Genomic DNA, 19,526 nt, shown 5'->3' with positions numbered 1-19,526 from the left:
TAAAAACACATATTTTTAAAATAAAAGTTTCCAGAGACCACTGATTATGATTTATGTGTGGTTCCTCTCTCTTTCACTCTTTTACTTGTTTCAGTCATTTGACTGCGGCCATGCTGGAGCACCGCCTTTAATCGAGCAAATCGACCCCAGGACTTATTCTTTGGAAGCCTAGTACTTATTCTATCGGTCTCTTTTGCCGAACCGCTAGGTAACAGGGACATAAACACACCAGCATCAGTTGTCAAGCAATGCTAGGGGGACTGCTAAGTTACGGGGATGTAAGCACTCCAGCATCGGTTGTCAAGCGATGTTGGGGGGGGGGGGGACAAACACAGACACAAACACACACATATATATATATGACGGTTTCTTTCAGTTTCCGTCTACCGAATCCACTCACGAGGCTTTGGTCGGCCCGAAGCTATAGTAGAAGACACTTGCCCAAGGTGCCACGCAGTGGGAATGAACCCAGAACCATGTGGTTGGTAAACATGCTACTTACCACACAGCCACTCCTGCGCCTTTGTGTAGGGAATTTTTTTTTTTTTAAGGATCATTTTCAACCTGACCAGAATTTATTAAATGAATACTTTTTAATGAAATTTTTCCTCAGATACGATTTTAAAGGTACGATTATCTTGATAAAATTTGGAAAACACGTTTTCATCATAATCTACGACCTGAAAAACGTATAGCTTGAAAGTTTCACTAAAAGAAGAGGCATTTAGCAAAATCCAGTGGAGGCGGATGGTGGACAGTAATCCTGTAAAACATCACAAGGATTTATAAAATTTCGAGAGAATGTGAACTAAATGTTTTTTGGAACAGTGAATCTCGAAACACATAAAACTATAAATATTAGTCTCAAACTTTGGCACAAGGCCAGCAAGCTTGGGAGAAGGAGTAAGTCGATTACATCGATCCCAGTGCTCAACTGACACCCATTTTATCAACCTCGAAAGGATAAAAGGCAAAGTAGACCCCGGTGGAATTTGAACTCAGAACGTAGAAACGGGCGAAATGCCGCTAAGCATGTTGCCCGGCGTGCTAACGATTCTGCCAGTTCGCCGCCTTGTGTTTCGAGATCCATTGTTCCAAAAAAGAATTATTCCTGCAAAATATTTTTTCTGATTATTTCCCTCCTCGCATAATCGTATTCTGCATCATTTAAAAGTAATCTCTGGAAAATTTAATGAAAAAAAAAAAAGAAAACAAAAACATTTTAAAGAAAGTTACAAGCAAACAGGATCAGCTGGGAGGATTATCCGAAACTGTTTGAAAATGTTTTTGTTTTTTTTACAATTTTTCTCTCAATATAATCGCAGTCTAGATTATCTGCAACGTATCTGAAAAATTTCGTTAAAAAATATGCATTTTAAAGCAAGCTATGAGGAATCAGAATCGGGGAGAGGAGGGGAATTATTTGAAGCTTCATGAAAAATTTAGATTTCACAATTTTATCTTTTCTTCATATTCGTTCCTAGCAAGTTGTTTTACACCTATTAGACTAATTCTTTTTTAGTTTTGTCACCGGGTCAAACGCTTTAGTTTGACCAAATGGATCACTGAAAACAAAAAATTGTTAAAAAACGTGCGATTTGAAGTTATGGAGAAACAAAGTCAGAGAGTCACACTTTTGTAGTTCTACATAATCATCGCCATACTTCAGTAAGTATAGTGAAGGCTACATTCCCACTGCTGGCTAAAATAATTATTTATATTTCTTTGTGAATTTAATATTTGTGCTTCCCATACCGATATGGAAAACACAAAATAAAACACATAATGGTATTTGACTATAATTTTTTCTCACTGCAATATTTATTAACTTTTAAATATTTCACACATAAGTTATGTTAACAATAACATACATATGGTCCTTCGTATAGATGATTTTTCCCCAATTCTTGTTTTACTTACTTTAAGAAATGTACAACTTTCTGTATTTAGTTCCATCGCGATTCATTCATCACTATACTTCAGTATAATGAAGGCTACATATTTAATATTAGTTGTATCATACAGTCAATCAGTGAAAATAGTTATTACTTTCCCACTGCTGGGTAAAAGAACCTACCTGTTTTTCTGCATAAGCTTATTGTTTTTTATGACTTCTCTTTCCGATCTCTTCAAACTGATTTCTTTGGCGGACAAAAAAAGTCTTAGTTAAATGGCGCGGATTCAACTGGACCAGAAATAAGACAATGGAATGTAAAACTTGACATTGTAAACGAAACGAAACGCAATGACAAATCGGAATTTATCATTTTTTGCACTTCGTTCTTCATTTATGTTCGGGTATACCTCAATTTACGTCGATAATTGGTTCCAAGACATGCGATTTAACTCGGTAAAACTATGTAACACGCGCGCGCGCGAATGAAAAAGCAACATTTGAAAAATTCGGTGAAATTCGTTAAAGGAGGATTCGTTTATGTGTTTCGATCTGTGTCTGCAGGCACCGGTAATTAATGGGCCGAAATATGCTCTAAGGAAATTATTTCTCTGAAAATTTCTCCTGCTGCCCACTAATCTCGTAGCGAGTTTTCAATTACTACTTACTCTCCTACAAACATTATATAAAAAGTAAAACTTTCTATAATAAACACGCTCAACTGGAACTTATTTCAGCGACCTCGAACGATAAAAGGCACAGTCGACTTCGGCTGAATTCGAACTCAGAACATGCGGACAGACGAAATGCTGCCAAGCATTTTAGTTCAGCGAGCTAACGATTCTGTTAGCTACCACCTTCATTTTAACAACAGTAATAGTTCCTTCTGAGAAACATACTCGATTCGGAGCTCGATATCTAAATTTTCTTTAGAAACTTATTCACGATCTTGTCATATGTGAAGGACAAAGACTGTAGCTTCTACTGTCCTATCATGGCACGGTATTAAGTATAGCAGATATATTCCAATATTTTTGTATCTTGATAAAATTTACAGACTTATAGCAAGTGTTTGTTTTTATATTTCAAACATATGCAGCACACTTTTTTGCCAGTGGCCAGGTTGCAATTTCAAGCGAAGAAAATTCCGACACCATAAATGTGAAGTTTCACAGTTTTTGCGCGTTTCTAAATGGCCAACTTTTGTCTTCCACACTGCAATCGCTACATACGAACATACAAATTTATATATGTATGTAATGAATACATATCGAGCTGGCTGAATCGTTAGCACGCCAGACAAAATGTTTAACGGCATTCCTTCTGGCTTTAGGTTCTGAATACAAATTCCGCTGAGGTCGACTTCGCCTTTCGTCTTTCAGCGTCGATACAATAAATACCAGCGGGACACTGGGATCGATGTAAATTGTTGGCCTTTGAAACCATTATTAATGATATTTAAATGAAAACGCCTAACAGTTTATATCGTCCCTATTGGCGGTGCTCCAGCATGGCCACAGCCTTAGGGTTGAAACGTATAAAAGAATACGTGTGGGCAATGTATCAGAGACAGACGGTATTGGTTCAGGAATTTCTGTTTAAAAAAAAGGGTTCTATTTCATCATTTTTTTGGCAGCTGAATCGCTTATTCTTTTACTTGTTTCATTCATTTGACTGAGGCCGTGCTTATATATTTTTTGTACTATGTGTTTATGAGTCCGTTGTGTTGCCTTCGTTAGATATTAATAAAAATATACATATACTCATATTTTGAGTTCTATTTTTCCTGTTTGCACGACCCTATATATATATATATATATATATATATATATATATATATATATATATATATATATATATACATACATTAATAATAATATGACAACAAAAGAATGAATGAGACCTCGATATTATGTAAATAGAGAAATTTATCTATATATCTATATATAATATAGGACAATCAGTAATTATGACAACTTACTGATTGTCCTATATTATATATATATATATATATATATATATATATATATATACATGCAATTGCAGCGTGTAAGGTGTTTATAAGCTATTAAAAAAAAAAACGAAAACCGTTAGATTCACTTCAACATTTAAATTTAATTTGCCAAAATATTTTCATCGCTCTGAGACCGCGACATGATGACAAAATTCCGTGCTGCATACACATTTGTTTTGGAAGATTCATGTGAAATTGTGTGTTGAAGTTTATTGTTATATTTCAGGATTAAATTTTTTTTTTTTTTTTAACGAGTATATAGTGCGTGTCGTTACTTGACAACAATATCTAAATATTCTAGCAGCTTAGGTAAACTAGGTAAATTTCATCGATTTCGTTTCCGAGTTGGTTTTTGATTTCTGTAACTTGTCAAATATTAGTTCCGGTTGACCCACACCCTGAAATGAGAAATCTCTTGATATTGTTGAAGGCATTTGGTGTAATTAAAGATGTTTCACTATAAACACGTATTCATGTAGCATCACAGGTAAGATATAATAATACAGATATTTTAGTATGGGTCATGTAAAACGTTTTGATGTTGCTTCTCAGACTTTGATAAAAAATTTTATTCTCCACCGCTTTGTCTAAAATTAATGATTAAACAGATTTAGACATAACTACATGTGGGCCAAAATGGATATTTATTCTTTTACTCGTTTCAGTCATTTGACTGTGGCCATGCTGGAGCACCGCCTTTTAGTCGAGCTAATCGACCCCGGGACTTATTCTTTGTAAGCCACGTACTTATTCTATCGGTCTCTCTAGCCGAACCGCTAAGTTACGGGGACGTAAACACACCAGCATCGGTTGTCAAGTGAAGTTGGGGGGGGGGACACACACACATACATAGACATATATCTATACATATATACGACGGGCTTCTTTCAGTTTCCGTCTACCAAATCCACTCACAAGGCTTTGGTAGGCCCGAGGCTATAGTAGAAGACACTTGCCCAAGGTGCCACGCAGTGGAACTGAACCCGGAACCATGTGGTTTGTAAGCAAGCTACTTACCATACAGCCACTCCTACGCCTATAAATAAATAAAACGTTCAGCAAATACCCTTCAGATGGTGTACATTACGAATTTGATGAGTGGGCGAAAAAATAAGGATGATGATAATTCACATACTTGAAAATGTACGAGGAAACAAAATCGGGGTTTGTGAATTATTCGGCTCCACCAAGTTTTGCTTTCACATCAAGTTCCCATGAAATCGTAATCTGAAACATATTTATAGAAAATTTTATAAAAAAAAAAGTCTAGATTTCCGAAAGTTATGAGGAAACATCGCAATTCCTCTACACCCTAACAAATTTCGATATAACCCGAATCTGCACCATGTAAATTGTATCTCTGGGAAATTTCTTTAAGAAATATGCATTTTCAGAAAGTTATAGAGATGCAAATTCGGTGGGACATTTGTAGTTATACCAGTGAATCAGTGTTTGGTGCATTTATACTAAACTACAAAAGAATTTTTGGTTAATACTGACATTATTACCTGGAAACGAAATCGGAAAAAAAAAGTGCAACGGGTGTAAAATAAAAGGTGACGGAAACGGATATGGAAACAAAAATACTCGGAAAGCAACGGGGGTGGGAGAAGCCTTCGGAAAATTCATAAGATCTGATGTTTTTCTCCTCATAACTTTTAGGAAAATGGGGTTTTTTGGGGTTTTTTTTTAAATGAAATTTTATATAAATACCTTTCAAAGGGTATAGATTATGATTATAAAGAAATTTGTGGGGAAAGGACTTCGGAACATTCACAAGATCCTCGTAACTTGAGGAAAATGGATATCTTTCTACTTCACAGCCACGTAGGAAACGAATATGAAAACAAAACATGTGCGGAAAGCAACGGGGGTGGGAGAGGACTTCGGAAAATTCACAAGACCAGAGTTTTCCCCTCGTAACTTTGAGGAAAATATAATCCTTTTGAAATCACAAATTAGGCTTTTCCTCAGGATGCTAAAAATCCCTTTGAAGGGTTCAGGTCCTACTATATATATATATATATATATATATATACATATATACATATCATCATCATCATCATCGTTTAACGTTCGCTTTCCATGCTAGCATGGGTTGGACGATTTGACTGAGGATTGGTGAAACCAGATGGCTAAACCAGGCTCCAATCTGATTTGGCAGTTATATATACTCTTTTACTTGTTCTAGTCATTTGACTGTGGCCATGCTGGAGCACCACTTTTAGTCGAGAAAATCGACCCCAGGACTTATTCTTTGTAAGCCTAGTACTTATTCTATCTGGAAGAAACGCAAAGACAACCTTGGCAGAATTTGAACTCAGAACGTAAAGACAGACGAAATGCCACTAACCACTTCACCCAGTGTGCTAATGATTCTCATTTCTTTATTGCCCACAAGGGGCTAAACATAGAGGGGACAAACATGGATAGACAAAGGATTAAGTCGATTACATCGACCCCAGTGTGTAACTGATACTTAATTTATTAACCCCGAAAGGATGTAAGGCAAAGTCGACCTCGGCGGAATTTGAACTCAGAACGTAATGGCAGACGAAATTCCGCTAAGCATTTCGCCCGGCGTGCTAACGGTTCTGGCAGCTTGCCATCCTCAATATGTGTAAAAAATTATTGGTGAATTTAATATTTTCATAATTAAGATGTTTGTGTGAATCTCTTGAAAAAGTAAATTGACTTTGACCAGCATAAATACAACAAAAAAAGCAAGGCAAGCTTCTTAATTATGTGCCATATATCTTTTTATCTTCCACCCGTTTCATGACTGCGGCCATGCTGGGACACTGCCTAGATGAATTTTTTAGTCAAACAAATCAGCTCTAGTCCTTATTTTTGTTTCTTAAGCCTTGTATTTATTCTATTGGTTTCTTTTGCTGAAGAGCTAAGTTACAAGGACATAAACACACCAACACCGGTTGGCAAATGATGATGCAGAACAAACGGGTACACACACACGTGTCACTTGCTTCTTTCAACTTCCATCTACCAAATTCACTCTTTGGTTGGCCTAAAATGACTCACATTGGAACTGAGCCTGGGACCATGTGGTTGGAAAGCAAACTTTTTACCACAGTCACACCTGAACCTATACTATATAAATTTATCAATACTATTTAATCATCTACACCGTAATGATATACAATTGTTTTGGAAATGTAGTGAAACATTATTCAGTTATTCATTTATGTCTACAGTTAATCTGTATAGAAATTTGCTAAAACTTCTACTGTTGCTTCTTCTACTTTCTTGAATATCTTCTATATCTTACACCATCTTTTCTTTATTATTTCAGAATAAAAGATGACATTGGCAAAGAACCGTTTACATCAGAAATATCATCAGTGTTTATAATCTGTGAGAGATTAAAGGAAGATACTATATAGAAGAGATATAATCCTGTTTATATAAATCTATAGTGAAATAAGAGAAATATTTTTATTTCTTTTCTGCAGTGTGAATCAGAATAGAACTGTCTGGAATGTAGGTGATTTTGCATTCTGATTATCCCTTTAGTATTTAATGCAGTCATATCCATCCCAAATATTTTACCTGTTTTATGTCAAAACTGACCAGATCCATCTTCTCACACCTGCTCTATAATGTCATTCTGAAAATGTACAAAAACTCCATTGAATTCTTGAAGGTACAACGTGATGCATGATTAATTCAAAACAGTGTGAATAAATAAGCAATACATTTGACAAAGAATTCTGAATGCAAAAGCATTAAACTTGGATTACATTGTGGTTTGCAGGATTTTCCCATTCCTAGAACTAAATACGGCTGATGGAAAAATAGTGGTAGAAATAAATATTGGATTGAAAAATACTTTGGGTAGAAAAAGTCTGAGGCTGGCCATGGGAGTGAACCCACATCTCCTGTAAACATGTACTTAGAGATATATTGTTCCAAAAAACAATTATTTCACATTCTCTCAAAAAGTTTTGAATTCTTATGGCATAGATAAGAGTAGAAATATTTGTTAGGAATCAACTAAAAAACAAAACGAGGAAAACATTTGTATGTTAAGGTGAAAGAAGAAAAATGATGGAAAATGAATTATGCGAGAAAAAAGGTATATTTAAACCGCAGTCTAATTTTATTGATTTTCCTGGTGATATAAAGAAAGAGGAAGAGAAACCATTATATCATTGTGATATCTGTGAAAAGATGTTCTATAAAAAATGCCACCTAATGATACACAAACGTATTCATACAGGAGAGAAACCATATCACTGTGATATCTGTGGTAAATCATTCTCTGTAGGTAGTACCCTAACTAAACACAAACGCATTCATACGGGGGAGAAGCCTTACCAATGTGATGTCTGTGGTAAATCATTTTCTGGAAGTAGTGACTTAACTATTCATATACGCATTCATACAGGAGAGAAACCATATGTCTGTGATATCTGTGACAAATCATTCTCTGTACGTGGTCATTTAACTGAACATAAGCGTATTCACTCGGGAGAGAAACCATATCAGTGTGATATCTGTGGTAAATCATTCTCTCAAAGTTGTACCTTAACTAACCACAAAGGCATTCACACAGGTGAAAAACCACACAACTGTAGCATTTGTGGTAAATCATTCTCACTAAGACATCACTTAACTGAACACAAGCATATTCATTCAGGAGAGAAACCATATCATTGTGATATCTGTTATAAATCATTTTATCAGATTCGTACCTTAACTAATCACAAACGTTTTCATACAGATGGGAAAACATATCACTGTGATAGCTGTGGTAAATCTTTCTTTCAAAATATTGAATTAGTTACTCATAAACGTATTCATACTGGAGAGAAACCATATCAGTGTGATATCTGTGGTAAATCATTCTCTCATAATCCTAACTTAACTATACACAAACGTGTTCATACAGGTGAGAGACCTTATCTCTGTGACATTTGTGGTAAATCATTCTCTCATAACCATCACTTAACAAGACACAAAAGTATTCATGCAGGCAAGAAGCCATATCACTGTGATATTTGTGGTAAATCATTCTCTGAAAACAGTCTCTTATCTACACATTCATGTATTCTGAAAGAAAAGTAATTGTACTTAAAATTCAGTTTGTGGTAAATATAATGCAGCAAGCAGACTGTTGAGGAAACTGTTTCTCGTATTTTCTTGTTAGTATAACTAATAATTGTATATACATTGATTCTTGTGAGTATGTCCACCACTTTGCCATCATCTCTCTCCTGCACTCTCTTGTATTCTTGCTGTCTCCCACTTTCTCTTTCCTTCAGGCTGGGTAACCATGTATCTCCTTTATAGCAGCGCACCTGTTTCTGTCCTCATTCCTGATCTCTCTCTCCAGGTAACCTCATACATCCTCTACAGCAAGACACCTGTTTCTGTCTCTCTGTCTCACTTTAAACTTTCACCATCTCACACATCACTTCCTCCCATGCTCCCTTCTCTCTCAAAGGAAGTTTGCCTTGCAAGTTATTTGGTGACTCTACTAATGCTGATGCCACACTGTAAAGTGGTTGGCATTTGGAAAGGCTCCTGTAAAACCGTCCAATTCAGGCCAGTATGGAAGGCAGACATTAAATGATGATAAGGATGATACTTTCCTGCAGGGTGAACTCATCATCATCATCGTTTAACTCCGCTTTCCATGCTAGCATGGGTTGGACGATTTGACTGAGGACTGGTGAAACCAGATGGCTACACCAGGCTCCAATCTGATTTGGCAGAGTTTCTACAGCTGGATGCCCTTCCTAACACCAACCACTCGGAGAGTGTAGTGGGTGCTTTTACGTGTCACCCACACGAAGGCCAGTCAGGCGGTACTGGCAACGGCCACGCTCAAGATGGTGTATTTTATGTGCCACCTGCACAAGAGCCAGTCCAGGGGCACTGGCAATGGCAGCAATACACTGCAACATTCATAAATATCCAAATAGCTATGATTTGAGTGGAGGGGTAAGGATACACTACTTCCTTTTTTTTGTGCATTAGTTTTTATCATCCACTTTCCCAAGACGGTGAGCTGGCAGAAACGTTAGCATGCCAGGCAAAATGCTTAGTGCCAATTTGCGTACAGGGGTCGATCTAATCGACTGGTCCCCTCCCCCAAAATTTCAGGCCTTGTGCCTAGAGTAGAAAAGAATACTCCAACACATTAAGGCGGTGAGCTGGCAGAATCATTGCATTATGTAATAACAACACCCTAACACTACATTGTATGTCATCTGAACTATACTTTATTGCTGATGTTTCTTAACATTAAGAGTACCAACATTTCTTACTTCTTACAAGGACCAAAACAGTCATTTTGGACTGGCATTCTCTCTTTTACTCTTTTACTTGTTTCAGTCTTTTGACTGTGGCCATGCTGGAGCACCACCTTTAGTCAAGCAAATCGACCCCAGGACTTATTCTTTGGAAGCCTAGTACTTATTCTATCGGTTTCTTTTGCCGAACCGCTAAGTGACGGGGACGTAAACACACCAGCATCGGTTGTCAAGCGATGTTGGGGGGACAAACACATACATATATATATATATATATATATACGACGGGCTTCTTTCAGTTTCCATCTACCAAATCCAATCACAAGGCTTTGGTCGGGCCAAGATACCACGCAGTGGGACTGAACCCGGGACCATGTGGTTGGTAAGCAAGCTACTTACCACACAGCCACTCCTACACCTAAATCTTTATTTTATACAATTTATTTTAAATATAAGCTAATGCAGTGAATAAAGGCTTTGAAAATACAGTCTTTTAGCATTTTATTCTTTTACTTGTTTCAGTCATTTGACTGTGGCCATGCTGTAGCATCACCTTCAGTGAAACAAATCAACCCCAGGACTTATTCTTTGTAAGCCTAGTACTTGTTCTTTGGGGATGTAAACACACCAACATCGGATGTCAAGCAATGGTGAAGGAACAAACAGACACAAGAATACACACACATATACGACAGGCTTCTTTCAGTTTCCATTTTCCAAATCCACTCACAAGGCTTTGGTTGGCCAGAGTCTATAGTAGAAGACAGTTGCCCAAGGTGCCACTCAGTGGGACTGAACACAGAACCATGTGATTGGGAAGCACGCTTCTTACCACACAGCCACTCCTGCACCTATATTGAAAAAAAATTTATGTACAAAAAAAATATGTATACCCATATGAAATGATGTTTGTGGTTGCACATTCAATACAGTTATAGAAATTAAAAAGCAGAAGCAGTCATAAACAACCACTTGGTACTTTTAGTGTTAAATAAAATCATCCTTTCAGAATACTTGTATTTATTTTCTATCAAACATTTGTTGAGAAAACATTGATTTTTCTTGATATTTTGTTAAACATTCTTGTAAAATTATTAATTTACAAATAAATATACAACAATAAAAAAAAAATATTGCAACATATTTATAATTGGCTTTCTCTTATCTTTTACTTGTTTCTGTCATTGGACTGCAGCCATGCTGGGACTGTGATAGACTTGACTTGATGGGTCTTCTACTCAAGCATGGTATGTTGCCGAAGGTCTCAGTCATTTGTCATTGCCTCTGTGAAGCCCAATGCTTGATAGGTGCCACTGGCGCAAGTTACATATACATATATATATCATGCAAGTAGGTTCAGGCATGGTTAAGAAGGTTGTTTTGCAATCACATAGCTCTGCTTCAATCCCACTGCATGGTGTCTTAAGCATTTCAGGACCCCAGTACTTATGTTTTTTTAAGTCTAGTACTTATTCTATCAGTGTGCTTTGCTGAACTGCTAAGTTACAGAAATGTAAACAGACCAAGGAGTTGGCTGCCAAGTAAGCGGTAGGGGAACACAAAAACAAAGGCATATGCACGCATGCAATGGGCTTCCTTCAGTTTCCATTTCATAAAATAAATTCTCTCACAAGCCATTGCTCAGTCCTGGGCTATTGTAGAAGATGCCTAAGACACTGTGCTGTGGCAGTGAACCTGAAGCCATGTGGATGCAAAACAATTTTTTTAACCAGGCTGCCATGCCTGAACCTATTTGTATGGTATACATCGTATATACATACTAGCTGACGTACCTGGTAATTCCAGGGAAAGTGGGACTTATCCCTTGCTCCGTTCTCATAATTGTTTCGCTAATCCGATAACAACAATACAAAGTATGTAGCCCTTAAAACGGTTTTTGCGCATTTACAGAGAATACTGAACAGTCTTACATAGGATCTTGTTTTTTGGAATTCCGAATAAGTTATGAATACCCAAAATGTGAAGTCAGTTATGTAATAACATGAAATTAGTTACCCAATAGTAAGAATTCAAATAATGTAGCTCCAAAAAGGGCTTTAATGCGTACCCACAGTTGGCAGTGTGTCAGCCTCTGCCCCAAAAAGTTGCTACCATTGTCTGTGGTAGTCCAAGAATAGAAAGATATTCTAAGTTTTTTTTTATATAATTACAATAATGAAAGATTACAACTGAATTGAATTTATAATTAAAAACGATTTACAATTTATGCCAAAAAATTTTTCTGATACAAATTGTTTATAGAACTAATAGACTAATAGTCTAATCATCATCATCGTTTAACATCCGCTTTCCATGCTAGCATGGGTTGGACGATTTGACTGAGGACTGGTGAACCAGATGGCTACACCAGGCTCCAATCTAATTTGGCAGAGTTTCTACAGCTGAATGCCCCTCCTAATGCCAACCACTCCGAGAGTGTAGTGGGTGCTTTTACATGCCACAGGCACGAAGGCCAGTCAGGAGGTACTGGCAACAGCCATGCTAGAAATGGTGTATTTTACGTGCCACCTGCACAGGAGCCAGTCCAGCGGCATTGGCAACGACCTAGCGCAAATGTCTTTTCATGTGCCACCAGCACAAGTGCCAGGAGGGCAACGTTGGTAACGATCATGCTCAAATGGTGCTATTTACGTGCCACTGGCACGAAAGTCAGACAGCTGGAAAATCTAAAAATAATAGAAACTTTTTAATGTCTACTGGTTTTTATGAAATTTTAGAGTTAGCAGACTTGAGTTAACGGAAGTGAAATGTAACAGAAGTTAATTAGTCCGATAACGATTTCCAAAGTTAACTTAAAAGTTAAATTGTTAATGAAAATGTTAACTTCATTAATTAACGATTAACAGTTTCGTATATATATATATATATATATATATATATATATGTTGTTGTTGTTGGCACTCCGTCGCTTACGACATCGAGGGTACCAGTTGAACAGATCAACAGAACAGCCTGCACATGAAATTAATGTGCAAGTGGCTGAGCACTCCACAGACATGTGTACCCTTAACGTAGTTCTCTGGGATATTCAGCGGGACACAGTGTGACAAGGCTGACCCTTTGAATTACAGGTACAACAGAAACAGGAAGTAAGAGTGAGAGAAAGTTGTGGTGAAAGAGTACAGCAGGGTTCGCCACCATCCCCTGCCGGAGCCTCGTGGAGCTTAAGGTGTTTTCACTCAATAAACACTCACAACACCCAGTCTGGGAATCGAAACCGCGAGTCCGCTGGGCCATTGCGCCTCCACATATATATATATATAATCATCATTTAATGTCCGTTTTCAATGCTGACATGGGTTGGCAGGTATGGCAGTAGCTGGCAACCCACAAGGCTACAACAGGTCCCACTCATCTATTTTGCCATTGTTTCTATGGGTGGATGGCTTTCCTAATGCCAACCGTTTCACTGGGTCCTTTTTACGTGGCAACAGTTTTTCGTACATTCTCCCATATATATATATGAAATCAAAATAAGCAACAGGATATCAAGAGATGATGCGGTATGACCATTTCAAGTGGCTTCATTTAATTGAACAATGCAACTATTGCATCAATTTAAATGCAGGGCTATCCTCAGCTGCATTAATAAATAAATAGAATTTTTTAATCAGTTGGACACTTTAATATGATATATATATGATGATGATGATTACATTTACAAAGAATTTAGGGTTAAATTGACACTTGTATAATTAACATTTAGCTTAACCATCAAATCATGAAGGAATTACGATATAGATAAGTAAAAGAAATATTCCAGATCAGAACAAAACAGGAATCACAAAATTTATTTTTCATTTGGTCATAAATTAGAAAATCTTTACAGGTGTTTCTCTAGCACATGGATTTTCATTAAGCTAGATGGGAGACTGTCACACCAGTGATTGTTTAATCCCGGTTTTCCTGTTTTAGTAGCGAGGGATTTTGTCTTAGCATGTGGTTGGCAGGGAGTTTATGCTACTGACATAGTCAAATGAGACTGAAATATCCATCTAGCATTTTCACTACCATTGCATGATAGCTTTTGTCTGTTACTGATATACACAAATATATCAAAAGTAAATGGACACATTTAAAGGAAAAAAAAAATTATACATTTCTAGAAATGAAATAAAATGTTTGATGCATTTAAATAATATTCAATAGACATGCCTTGTGCAGTTTTTAATGATTTAATCCGTTTGACATTGGATTAATGTGGAGAATCAGTCACAGATAAAACAGTGCGTTGAGGAGAGTGGACTATTTACTTTTGAGATGTCTGTAATTGTTATTTCTAAATACGTTATGTCCATACGAGATATAATCAGTGGATGAATAATCTCAGTTAATTTGCTTTCTCAAGATGTATTTACATTGAGTGACACACAGATGGTTATTTCTTCTGTTTCATTCAATGCTATATAAATAGATTTTCTGAAGATTGTCAAGTATCAGTATTCATGAAATTACTACATATACCAGCAAGAAGAGGAAGAGAATGTCTTCAACACACATCAAGTGGTATGTTTGTTGCACAGCATTTAATTCAATCTGAATGTTGACGTCGATATAGTTACTGTTGTGTATGAATACCTATATGAGAAGTTAGGTTTCCTTTATAAGAAAATGATTTACCACAGATATCACAGTGATATGGTTTCTCACCTGTATGAATACGTTTATGCCTCTTTAAAGAACAAGATCCAGAGAATGACTTACCACAGATATCGCAGTGATATGGTTTCTCACCTGTATGGATACGTCTGTGTGTTGTTAAACTATATAAGTGACTGAAAGATTTACCACAGATATCACAGAGATATGGTGTCTCTCCTGTATGAATGCGTTTGTGTGATGTTAATTCGTGACTTCCAGAGAATGATTTACCACAGATATCACACCAATATGGACTCTCACCTGTATGGATACGTTTATGTCTGGTTAAGGAACCAGATCCAGCGAATGATTTACCACAGCTATCACAATTATATGGTTTCTCTCCTGTGTGAGTGCGTTTGTGTTTAGTTACGTGACTATTATCAGAGAACGATTTACCACAAATATCACAATTATATGGTCTCTCTCCTGTATGAATACGCTTATGTCTGGTTAAGGAACCAGCCTCAAAGAATGATTTACCACAGACATCACAATAATATGGTTTCTCTCCTGTGTGCATACGTTTGTGGTAAGTTAAATTGCTACATTGTGAGAATGATTTACCACAGATACCACAGTAATATGGTTTTTCACCTGTATGAATACGTTTGTGTTTAGTTAAATCACTATTGTCAAAGAATGATTTACCACAAATATCACAGTGGAATGGTTTGTCTCCAGTATGATTACGCTTGTGTATAGTTAAGCGATGTCCATAAGAGAATGATTTACCACAGATATCACAGTGATATGGTTTCTCTCCTGTATGAATACGCTTGTGTATAGTTAGGGTATGTCTTTGAGAGAATGATTTTCCACAGATGTCACAGTGATATGGTTTCTCTCCCGTATGAGTGCGTATGTGAGTTGTTAACTGATTACTTGCAGAACAAGTTTTACCACAGATATAACAACGATATGACTTCTCTCCTCTATGAGTACGTTTATGTGTAGTGAGATGGCATTTCTGAGGTAATGATTTACCACGGATATCACAAGTGAATGAAGTTTTTTCTCCTTTCTTGCTATCACAAGGAAAATCAATTCTTTTAGATTTTGCTTGAAATTTAATCTTGTCCTCACATGATTCATTTTCCATAATTTTTCTTCCTTTTGTTTTTACTGGTTGCAAACAAAGTCGATAAATGTTGATGATGTACTTGACAATTTTTGGATGCCAATGCCATCTGATAATCTGAAATAATAAATAAGAGTATAAGATACAAAAAATACTTAAAATAGAGTGATACAACTGTGCACATTTTACTAGATAATTTTACACAGTAATACCTCACTTTACGAGGGCCCACTTTACAAGAGACAGGGTTTTACAAGTTTTTATTTTTGAAGCACAAGATCCAAATTTTGAACAAAGTGCAAAAGACCATAACAAACGCTTCTGCACATTACCAAGAAATTTATAGAGAGCAACAAAAAGCTTCTTCTAAGCAAACAACTTGTTTTATAAAGAGAAATCTACATGTCCAGCTACAAGTGCTTGTGAATTGGCGATCGTATCAACAAGTGATTGTGTGTCCAAGTCTAGTGTGGAAGCAAGTGATTCAGAAAATGATTATAAGAACAATATTTTTTTTTATAAATGATTTTAACATTCTTCTTACTTTATATAAAATATTATTTACATTCTACAGTTGTTTCATTGCCATTTTTTAACGAGTATTATAAATTTTATAAGTAAAATATTTTTCTGGCAATGAATTATGATTTATAACATTGCTACTGTGGGAAATTATTGCTCTCCTTTACCAGTGGTCTCCGAGAACAAATTAACTCTTATAACGAGGAATTACTGTACAGATAAGCAAAATAGACGCTGGCATGGCCGGGTGGCTAAGAAGCAGGTTTTACAACCACATGTTTTCAGGTTAAGTCCCACAGCGTGACACCTTGGAAAAGTGCCTAATATAGCCCTGAGTTAACCAATGCACTGGGGACGATTTCGTTGACTGTAACACGTAGCACCACCGCAGTCTGTCGACTGAAACAAATCTCGGGACACAAGTTAAAATAACAATACAAATCAATAAGCTTATTCAAATGATCGTAATAATATTTGTGTAGGAAGTTCTATTTCAGTTATTTTTTTCTTCAAAGACGATTTCATCATTTTATCATTTGTCATCATCATCGTTTAACGTCCGCTTTCCATGCTGGCATGAGTTGGACGATTTGACTGAGGACTGGTGAAACCAGATGGCTACACCAGGCTCCAATCTGATTTGGCAGAGTTTCTACAGCTAGATGCCCTTCCTAACGCCAACCACTCTGAGAGTGTAGTGGGTGCTTTTATGTGCCACCGGCACGAAGGCCAGTCAGGAAGTACTGGCAACGGCCTGCAACAAATATAATTTGCTGTGGGTTGGCCTAACGAATGACAAAGATCTCTGTGTGATGAGAGAACACAGATCTTATTGACAACTTGTCTGTATTAAGAATATCCATGTAGACAAATATTTAATATATTTTCAGAGTGAAGACATGGAAGTGTTTATCAATCTATCATTACATGTTCATTACTTATATTTCTATACAGTCATAGATCGTAGTTTAGAGAAAAGCACAAAAAGAATAAAGTTCTAAATTTCAGTTATTTTATTGACTATCACAGTCTGCAGTGTGTTTTTGTATTATATATTGGCAAGACTTCCGCCCCCCCCCCCCTCCCAAAGCACCCATAATTTTTTTTTTTTTTCCCCCCCACACAAACTCCACTTTTCGGCTACGGGGAATACGAATCTGCGAAAAAAAATTGAGAAAAATCGACATTTCTAAATTACCACCCCCACCCCCATTTCCTTCATAAAAAATTTTTTTTTTTTCAAAATATGCGGAAAAATACGGAGATTATGGTTCTGAAAAAAAGTTTCCAAAAATCTTTTATAAAATTTTTTTTTTCTATATATGCGGAACATCATGATTCGGACAAAAATTTCCAAACATTTCTGTACTTACGGTTACGGTTTTAGGGTTAGTGTTGGGGGAAAAAAGTCAAAATTGAAGAAGTTGGAGGGGAAAAGGGGGGAGGGGAATTTCACAACGCCGATTTTGGGCAATTTTCCGGAACCTCCGTATCCGAAAACGGGGATTTTTGGCAAAAAAAAAAAATTACAAAAATAAACAAATTTGGGAGAAAATGGGGGGAAGGACGGAAGTCATTCCTATATGTATCATGGGTAATCTTCAAGTTTAGGGGGATAAAAAAATAAATAAAAATATTCAAGGGAAATAACTGAACGACTTACCAGTATTATCTGTTTTCTTCTAGCTGTTTATAAATAAATCACACCCTAACCCTAACCAAATCACGTGTGTGATTTATTTATAAACAGAGATGTACGGAGAATACTGGTAAGACGTTCAGTTACTTCCCTTGAATATTTTAATTTATTTTTTTTATCCCCCTAAACTTGAAGATTACCGTATCATGTATATGTGCTACATATGTAATTATTAAAAAAGTATTTGGCATTTTAGGTAATCCTTCAGTATGGAAGATTTTTAAAAAATAAATTTAAAAAATTAAAGGGAAAATAACAAGGGGAGATAAATAAGTGAACTTACTGTTAACGTAGAGACTGGATATAACAAAGAAAAAGTGAACAAATGTCTTTCTCTTCGATATATATATATATATATATATATATAATAATAATAATAATAATAATAATAATAACATTAGGGATAAAATCCAAAATTACAGGTAAAAACTCAATTAAAATCAATTTATTAAAAATTAAAATTAAATTAAGTTTCACAGTATAAAATATATATAAATATATAGTTTTAGGGAAAAGAACCAAGGTTCATGAACTCATCCATGAAAATCCACTTTCACATTTATAAAAATTAATAATTAAAAGTACAATAAATAAGTATGATATAATACAAAGTAAATATCATAAGATCAAGATAATAAAATGACTTGATCTTATGATATTTACTTTGTATTATATTATACTTATTTATTGTACTTTTAATTATTAATTTTTTCTATATGCGACAGTGGATTTTCATCGATGAGTTCATAAACCTTGGTTCTTTTCCCTAATACTATATATATATATATATATATATATATATATATATTCAATTAGATCGAGTTAAATGGTTATTAAAGCCTGTCTCTCTAAAAGGCATGTAGCTTCATTTTAAAGAATATCACCTGAAATTCTTTGTATTAAGTTTTCGTCAAGAGCAAGCCTCATAAATTTTATGTGTACTGCGATAAATTGGATGTACAAACGTTTACCTGTTTCGCTTTATATGATAAAATGGATGTGTGTTAAAAGAAAATTAGAAAGTCAGTTTGGAATGTCGGATGATTTGATCATGTCATATTTACACGAATTTATATGGAGGAATTCTGTATCGAAGAGAAAGACATTTGTTCATATTTCGGTTGCTATATGGAGTGTCTACGTTGTTGCTATTTTTACCTTTAATTATTATTTTTGAATTATTATTTCTTACCTGTTATGCTACACAAATCTGTGTTTATAGTGAAATATCCCCAACAGCATCAAGCATATTTCAACTTTGATTTTGTGTTAATAATATTGGCAGAATGACACAAAATATATTTCAATGTCACAAAAGAACCGGAAGAAATATATGTGGTGACTTCCGGACTCCCCACAAACATTCTCACATTAACAAA

At 35.8% G+C, this 19,526-nt stretch overlaps 2 protein-coding genes across 4 annotated transcripts in view; one reads left to right on the top strand and one right to left on the bottom strand.

Annotated features, from left to right (window-relative positions):
• Window positions 1-11,330, top strand: part of LOC106877955 (uncharacterized) — a 23,384-nt gene extending 12,054 nt beyond the window's left edge. Inside the window, exons 1-2 of one of the 2 annotated variants that reach the window (XM_089344244.1) lie at window positions 4,204-4,395; window positions 7,219-11,330. In XM_089344244.1, the coding sequence (XP_089200370.1) occupies window positions 7,971-8,993 (1,023 nt within the window). In that variant the 5' untranslated portion in view covers window positions 4,204-4,395; window positions 7,219-7,970 and the 3' untranslated portion in view covers window positions 8,994-11,330. Of the gene's footprint in view, window positions 1-4,203; window positions 4,396-7,218 lie in introns of those variants that run through there. The other variant, XM_052977784.2, reaches the window with a different exon arrangement.
• Window positions 1-19,526, bottom strand: part of LOC128251175 (uncharacterized) — a 23,340-nt gene extending 3,814 nt beyond the window's left edge. Inside the window, exons 1-2 of one of the 2 annotated variants that reach the window (XM_014927028.3) lie at window positions 19,340-19,526; window positions 14,787-16,043 (exon numbers count right to left, since the gene is read on the bottom strand). In XM_014927028.3, coding sequence (XP_014782514.3) covers window positions 14,787-15,947 — 1,161 coding nt within the window. In that variant the 5' untranslated portion in view covers window positions 15,948-16,043; window positions 19,340-19,526. Of the gene's footprint in view, window positions 1-2,077; window positions 3,475-14,786; window positions 16,044-19,339 lie in introns of those variants that run through there. The other variant, XM_052977703.2, reaches the window with a different exon arrangement.

Source organism: Octopus bimaculoides, chromosome 28 (assembly GCF_046866305.1).
Source record: "Octopus bimaculoides isolate indiv1 chromosome 28, ASM4686630v1, whole genome shotgun sequence".
Taxonomy (NCBI): domain Eukaryota; kingdom Metazoa; phylum Mollusca; class Cephalopoda; order Octopoda; family Octopodidae; genus Octopus; species Octopus bimaculoides.
Note: the sequence above shows the minus strand (reverse complement) of the source record. Positions and strands in the feature narration are given on the sequence as shown.